Source organism: Quercus robur, chromosome 3 (genome assembly GCF_932294415.1).
Source record: "Quercus robur chromosome 3, dhQueRobu3.1, whole genome shotgun sequence".
In the NCBI taxonomy this organism is placed as follows: Eukaryota; Viridiplantae; Streptophyta; class Magnoliopsida; order Fagales; family Fagaceae; genus Quercus; species Quercus robur.
This window is the reverse complement of record NC_065536.1, coordinates 2,749,808-2,758,036: the sequence shown is the minus strand read 5'-3', so window position 1 is coordinate 2,758,036 and position 8,229 is coordinate 2,749,808. Positions and strand designations below refer to the sequence as shown.

Genomic DNA, 8,229 nt, shown 5'->3' with positions numbered 1-8,229 from the left:
AGTTTGGAAAAGGAATACTACTATTCTTCCAAGGAAATTATGTGGTTTGCCTTTGGTGATCAGGATTGTGGGTAAGTACATGATTAAAAAGCCGATTGCAAGAATGCACTCAACCAACTACAACTTCCTGTGTCTCACTAGCGGAGCATTGAAAAGGACATGTGTGCAATTCCTCTATCTTTGAGGTTTCAATCAAAATCCAATCTATCTTCATCACTCTCTTCCATAAAGCTGACCTTAAATTATCCAAGTAGACATATTGGAGACAAAGATAAACCCACCCTTCTTTTAAGTGCCAACATCTTCACTAGAAATACGCATAATCCATCACTGTTATCCATAAACAGGGTTATAAAATGAATTCTTGAGTTGATGCTCTACTATTTCAATTTTAATTAGTTTTGACATCTTCAGAGCTCACTAATCAGTCAGAAGGTGGAAAACTAAAAGATTACACTAAGGTATGCGATTCATCATTTGCAACAATAAAAGAAATGTTGAGTTACATATGTAACAAACTATCAAAGGTTATACAGAAAGTTCACCATTATAGAATTGTTCACAACCTTTTCCCCCATTCAGATTAAAGAAATTTGTTGCCTTCACATGCTTTTCATAAAAACTATATGCAATTCAAATGAATAAATAGTACATACTATTAATTCCTCTGTGAATGTTTGACATTAAGTAGAATATTTTTCACAAAAGACATCTGTAATAAATCCCACTCTTGCAGACATAAACGCCATATTCTGAAAGTATAGTTGTTCAAAGGATATAAAAGATTGAAACTCTTACAATATTACTCAGGTCAATAGATGAGTGAAGAAGCAAAATCTACCCTAGATGGTGACATTATATCTCCAATGCTCCAGTGGGTCCATTGCCAAAAGAACATTAATAGCACATAAGAGAAGTAAAACAAAAAATAATGACTTTATTGATTGAAATATCAAAGGAAAACCAACCTTTTTTGGTTTGGCTACCTGCTTTTGTGGATTCTTATCTTCTTTAAGACTGCATAGTTGCCCTCATAGACTATTTTGAAGGCCACAACTTTCCCCTTTATGTAAGACGATTTCCCCATACTTGGAATGCAGCTAACTTGATATTTTTGGTGTATTGGACATTATTTAAGCAAAAATAGTAGACATCTTTTAGAAGAAAAGTCTAGCTTCACGTTTTACTAACAAGTACTTCTAAGAAATTTCATATACCTTCAGCGAATTTGTATTTAGGAATAACTATTAATTATGGTTGCAACAAAATACCAAGCAGATTTACCAAAAAATGCTGCACTTTTAAACTTATGAGCCTAAGCTACTTGTTGTATATTATGTAGTTGATACAATTTAATTACACTTGAGGTTTCTAAGACATTTTGTCAAAAAAGGTGAGATACGCCCCAAACACCAACCATAGCTCCAAAATGGACACATCATCGGCAATTCACCAATATCCCAACACCTAGACATATATACACACCAACAACCAGTTCAATTTTGTTCAAGATACCCAAACATACTAAAACAAATAGAGAAAAAACTCACCTCAAGGTTTTTTGGCAACATCAGGGTTGTAGGTAGGTTCAATGAAGAATTTAGTAAGTTGTTTCACTTGTTTGTAGAGTTGAAATATAAATTAGATAAATGTGAAGACATGTTAATTGTTTTGCCCATTTATGTCCTATCTAAACCATGATGCCCAAAAATAGCATTAATAAGAACTACTATACACCACTAACTCCACTCAAAAGCTATGATAGCTTTTATGGGATGGTGGGACAAGTTATATTACACATAACACACTCTCTTTTAAGCAATGTGAGAAAATATCAAGAACTAAGTATAGTATAGAATAAAATTAAAACAACATTTGTTTTTTCTATAAACAACAATAGAACAATAATAGTGCACATGGCAATTACATTGGGCACATTGATAGATCAACTCTTTGCAAGAACTATTACATCTATTACATCGAGGGTAGTCTATAATTTCCTCAATGAAAGTAAGGGTGTGTGGGTGATAGTCAAATGTGTTAACACCTCCAAATAGGTGACCATCATATATGTTACTTGAGAATTGGATTTTCCCCAAGAATACATTTGGGATGTACAAGATAATCGCAATATGCACAATAATAGAACCAATGCTTAGGGTTGTGCTCTTCTTCACAAATATTACAATAATATTCACCAGAGCTATCTTCAGCAGTATAACAGAGAGTGAAGGGATGCTCATGTTGTTTGTACCTTGCGGTTTGTGGTACTGTAGCACAATTGAAGTCCAAAGCAAATTCGCAAGTGGTACAACGGAATATTGGGAAAATTTTAGAATCACAACAACTACAATTATGTTCAAATTCTATGCTAGAGAGAAGAAGTTGATACTTATGACCAGGGTGGGTAAGGATGTCTAAGATTAAACTACATGAAACATCGAGATTAAAATGATTAGACAACCAGCATGTCTCACATATATAGTTGAATCCATATTAGCTAGCAGATTACATATTAAAAAAATAAACAGTAAAATAAAACACCTAAAAAATAGTTAAAGTTTTTTTTTTTTTTTTTAAACTCAACACCAATGGTAATACATCTATTCTATTTTTAATTTTATTATAAGTAATAAAAATTTTATCAAGAAAGGAACTAGTACTCTATGTTTATGATATGTTTATGATAGAGAACACAAAAGTACCTAAAAAAAAAAAAAAACTCAAATAGAAATTCAAAAATGAACGTACAATGTGTAAATCCTTAAACTTGAGACTAATCAAACAAAGTTTGAATTAGCAAGGACTTCAAATGGTCAATAGGTCTCACAAGAGCCTCAAGTGTGTGTTTGGCTTTTGCTTATTTGCGTAGTTTTAATCAAAATAAATGGTTTTTGATAACTTTTATGTTAAATGTTTTACAAAAAGTTAAAAGCTAATTTTTTTTAAAAAAAAAAAAAAAAGATAAAAGTTGGATTATTTACAAATATATATATATATATATATATATATTTTGAGACAAAATTCAAAAAACAAAACTTTTTTTAGCAATTCACAAATGCATCCAAAATGTGTTGTTGTTTCATTCCTTTCTTGCTAACCACACAGACATGTGGGTACCAAATTCCAAACATTTGAATATCTCTACTATATTAACTTAACTTTTTATAAAAATAAAAAATAAAAAAAATAAAACTTATTACGGTTTTCTAACTTAAATTTTGTTGAGGTTCGTATTTTAAAAACCAAAAAATGTTAAGCCTAAGTTTAAACTCTACAGTCTACACGCCTAGGGACTATCTTTAAGGCCCAATCCCGTGAATGAGGCCCATCAACAAATATCATCACACTACAGGCGGCCCATGGCTAAGCCCAATCTTGTACCACGCTATGCCTCTATTATATTTTACAGGTGAAGTGTAACAAACTGGGATTAGGCAATTAATGTTTTCTAAACGACAACAAAATCTTAATCCTAAAAGGAAAAAAAATAAAATAAAATTATAATACCTTAAAACATTTTCCATGGTCACCTTATCCTTGTCCATCGAATTTCCGAGTCATTAATTGAAGCATTATAAATCTGAGAGCATGGTTTCATGATGTAAACTACTATAGTTGAAATATTTCTTTTTTTGATACCAGTCAAAGGGAGTTAAACAAAGTTACAAAAGACTGGGTTATACCAGCTTTGGTTCGTAGGCATTGTACTTGCCCTTTTAGCTACAGACCAGACAAAATCTACCACTACATGAGGGACTAAAGTCACATTACAAAAAAGGCTATGTAGAACCAGAAAATTCAGATCAGCCATTCTAGTGATGTCAAGCCAATCTGTTGCCTTTTTTTTTTTTTTTTTTTCCCTAAAAGTCTGAACTAAGTTCCTACTATCTGTTAAGAACAAAACATGCTGGAAACCATGATTTCTTGCTTTAGTACCAGCTGCGACCATTGCTTCAAGCAGGACTCCTATGGATGAACTGGCTGTACTGCTAGCCAGACCAGAAAAGACACAAACTCCCTCCATATTGATGACATTATAGGCAAAAGCTCTCCTTCGATATTTTCTACACCTAGCACTAGCAATCTTGATGATCAACTGGCACAGTCCTGTTGGGTGTTGTTGTCGTGCAGTTGGTTGTTGTTCAGCATTTGGTCTTGTTGCATTTCTGCTGTCCTGTGTATGACAGTTGAAGGTTTCTCTACACCTGCAAGAAAGAGATTGAGCTGTAAGAACAACTTCAAAAGGATTGGGATTAATTCCTTGGTGAATCACCCTGTTCCTGTGATTCCACATGGACCATAATGTGGTGAAAATGGCCTGCAAGTAAGCCATATTGTTTTCCTCCTTTCGTTTATATTTGACCATCAAACAAGTTAGCCACTGTTGTATGGAAATGTTGTTGAAGTCAGAAGAGTGTATGGCTAGTGTAGAACCATGCCAACAAGCTCTAGCAAAAGGGCACAACAAGAACAAGTGGGTTGAAGATTCCTCATCTGAGTTGCACAGAGGGCAGAAGCTGTCAGATGAGATGCCTCTGTGTTTTAGAGCAAGCATGGTTGGCAGACTATCTTGAAGGAGTTTCCACACGAAGTGTTAATCTTCAAAGGGACCTGTACTTTCCAGATTAAGTCCCAAGCCCCTCTCTGATCCTGAGCTTGTTGGTAAGAACCTGCACCATCCTTCATCGATATATAATAATAGGCAATTTTGACTTGGTAAACTCCATCTTTTCTTTTGAATGTTTCCACATCATTTGATCTTGAACAGCTCCAGTTTGGGAGATTGGAATCTGTAGGATCTTTTTTGCTTGGTGGTAAGGATACATAGTTGAAATATTTCAAGATCCAATAAATATTGTAAGTTGTTAAGTGAATCAGCCCTGAATTTTTATTTTATATTTTATTTTATTTGTTATTATTTTTTTGAGAATCACATGATGAAACTTTCATTGAGAATCATAAGCAAGGTCCTTTAAGGACAGCAAAACAATCTCATCTGGAGCATCCTACAGCCAAACTTGCATATTCTCTAATCTAGACTAGAGGCCATTTTAGTTTTCCCAAAATACTTTTGTAATAAATACTTCCCTTAAAGATTAAACAAAGATATGACAATTTGAAGAAACAGGCTTGAAGTTGAATTATAAACCAAGATCCACGAAGAATACTTAATTAAAAAAATGCTGCAAATAAGTAGGAACATGAATCTTAAAATAGCATGATCTTGATCCCGCTTCAGACCAATCAAAATTATGTCACAACTCATGTATCCAGAAATTAATGAATTAAAAATTATGTGAGGGTACCAAAGAGTATGTCGATCATAGGCCCAATCATTTGCACCATACAACTTCAGTTACCTGACTTTGTTCGACATAGGAACACACCCAATTTGGTAGATAACATGTAAATGTGAAGGCTGTCCTTTCAAAAGTGGAAGTAGAAGCATATCAAAAGTGTACACATCAACCTTCTCAGTTGTTTCTCAAAAAAAAAAAAAAAAAAAACCTTCTCAGTTATGTAGCATTTAGCTGTATATTCAGGTGCATACATACTTTCAATCAAAAAAGATAAAATATAATTACAGTTTCCAAAACTACTGTCACTTTACTTGCAATTGATCTTTAGGAATAGATATAGAGAGTGAGAAATCTGTCAGCTCTGCAACATTGTTCTCATCCAATATGGATGGCTTAATATTTCTATGGATAACAGGCCTAAAAAATGAATTAAAGGATATATGTAACTGCATTAGCTATGCCCATTGCAATGCTTAACTTGCATTTACATGGTAATGGATCTGAGATGACTCCCTCAATTGGATGGATACACGTGGAGAGAATTCTGTCCCCTACAAATTCATACACTAGAATTGGAATATTGGTCTCTAAGCAGATGCTAAGAGTTTTAGAACATTTTTGTGGACACTCATTTGTGTTCCAACCACAAAGTCTTTAATAGTGTCTTCAACTTCAAAATCCCAAAGAAATTCTCCTTTGTACTTTTTAACTGAAATTAAGCAGCCTTCTAGAGAGCCCTTGTAAAATTCAAAACTAAGCAAGGGTCATGGTAGTTTGTTTCTCTTCTGAGCTCCTCGGCAGAGAAGACATGGATAGGATTGCTTTTCCCATTGCAAAAGGCAATTGGCTCCTCTAATAATAGTCTTCCATTCTTCATAAATGGTGCCTTCCCTTTTGCTTTCCTCTTCATTTTCAAACATGAATTCATCTTGTCCACCAAACCCTTAGATTACAGATAGGAATATTAATACACATATTTAATATGTTAAGACACGAAGAGGCTATAATCTGGCACTAAATAAAGAAACTTGGAGGCCATTGATCAATCTTTGCTTAGAGATCATGATGGTCATGCTCATGCACAATTCAGAGTATTAAAACAACAGTATTCTGCCATTATGTAAATCATGAATTACGTGATTTTGAAACATATTACCTACCTAAGTATCAAAAAAGTTATTATTATTGTTTTTATAATTATTTTGATAATTGGATAATACAATGGAGGAGGGGAGATTTGAACTTGGTTCTCCTAATAAAGGAGAGCAAGCTTTGCCGTTGAGCTAAAAGTCTCTTGGCCAAAAATATTACTGAATTACTGATGGTCCAGGCTGACTATTCTCCTAACTATGAACATCATACAAGAGCTTGGATCAATTGGTAATTGTTTTGGCAAGAAATATTCTATAAAACCATAACAGATTTTTCATGGACTCTTTTATCTATCGAATTTCTTAGTCTTTTGAAGCCATATAAATTTGAGGGCTTTGGTTCCATGAGATAAACTACAAAAATGAACCATGTCAAGAACCAAATACCATAAAGTGGTTATTTTGCCTAGAGTTCAATTTTACTGAAAGTACTTCCAAAAATAAAAATCCCTTGGGATTAACAGATGTGATAAATATGAACATAGATCCAATTAAGACAATGTTTGATTATGTAGCAGCAAATCAATAAGAACAGTTTTTTAAACATATCATATGACCTGATAACAGAAGTCTTAAAATAGTATGATCTTAATCCTGCTTTAGACGCATTCATAGATATATTACAAGTCATCCAGAAATGAAATAGAACCTCTAATACTACCTATTGATAAGGACACATTGGACCGCCCAAAAGTTCATACAATCATATTTCATAGGCATGCAGACACATATAGTAATTGAAAATTCAGTGGCGAAGAGAATGTACCTGTGAAGAACCCACAGAGAGAGAGAGTTTCACCTATAAAATTTGAAGCAGAACAAACTTATCAGATTTTGCTAGCTTGTGGATGTGGAAGTCTTACACACTTAATATTTTATGTGCTATATCGTGTAAAACCAATAAAAGATTATATTCAAAGAGTATAGGAAAAAAAAAAAACTTCCAGCCCACCGAAGAAAGATCATCACAATTAAGAAGACCAATCCGGAAACTGAGAAATTTTATCACAATGACTTGGCAGTTTCCTTGGACTTTCTCTTCAATACCTTCACCTAATACACCTGTGTGTTGTATGTACTTGGTTGAGAGCCAGACAAAAAAAGGGGTAAAAAGATTAAATTTGTGGACCAGGTTTCTCATCATTGTTTTTTTTCAGTTATGGGGTGAGGTTTTGCATGTTGGTTCTCTTTCTTTCGATTGCATGGCTCCAACAAATAGAAACCTTATATCAAAATATTAACATCACATGCTTTTTTTAATTGCATGCGTGGCTCATCAACCAAATCAGACTACTAAACTTGGATCATTTAGGGTCAATTTGTCCACAAAATATAAAATCTATTAATTTAGAATTAGGACAAGCCCAAATGATTTCGTTTTGGTCCAATCTTAGTTGTATAAATGCAACATAAGAAATTTTGTGGACTAAATTGTGACATGGCCAAATCGCAAGGGGAAAACTGTTACCTAAAAAATTATTCTGGATTTCTGTGGAAGCAGGGAGTTTGAGTTGGATTTTACTAAGTGCCTCAATGTCAAGTTAAATATTTGAGAACTATCTGGACCTATTTTTAAATTTGTTCAAAATCTCTGTGTCAATTGTACTTCAAGTATAATTGTCTAATTAAATCTCACCATCTTCTTCTTTAGCGCTTGGGCTGGACTAAATCTGATAGACCATATTGTTGGGATTGTCTGTTTTAGAAATTTTTTTGGTTTTATTGGGCAGATACACTCACTTTTCAGTTTCAAACTGGCGAAGAGTACCGCACCG

General features: G+C 33.7%; 1 protein-coding gene across 1 annotated transcript; it reads right to left on the bottom strand.

Annotated features, from left to right (window-relative positions):
* Positions 1-5,493: 5,493 nt before the first annotated feature.
* LOC126716691 (uncharacterized) lies at positions 5,494-7,814 on the bottom strand. Its single transcript, XM_050417620.1, has 3 exons — positions 7,407-7,814; positions 7,221-7,253; positions 5,494-6,246 (listed from the first exon to the last, which is right to left on the bottom strand). The coding sequence occupies exons 1-3, from the start codon at positions 7,596-7,598 to the stop codon at positions 6,031-6,033; spliced, it is 441 nt and encodes a 146-aa protein (XP_050273577.1). The 5' UTR covers positions 7,599-7,814; the 3' UTR covers positions 5,494-6,030.
* Between the last annotated feature and the right edge of the window lie 415 nt (positions 7,815-8,229).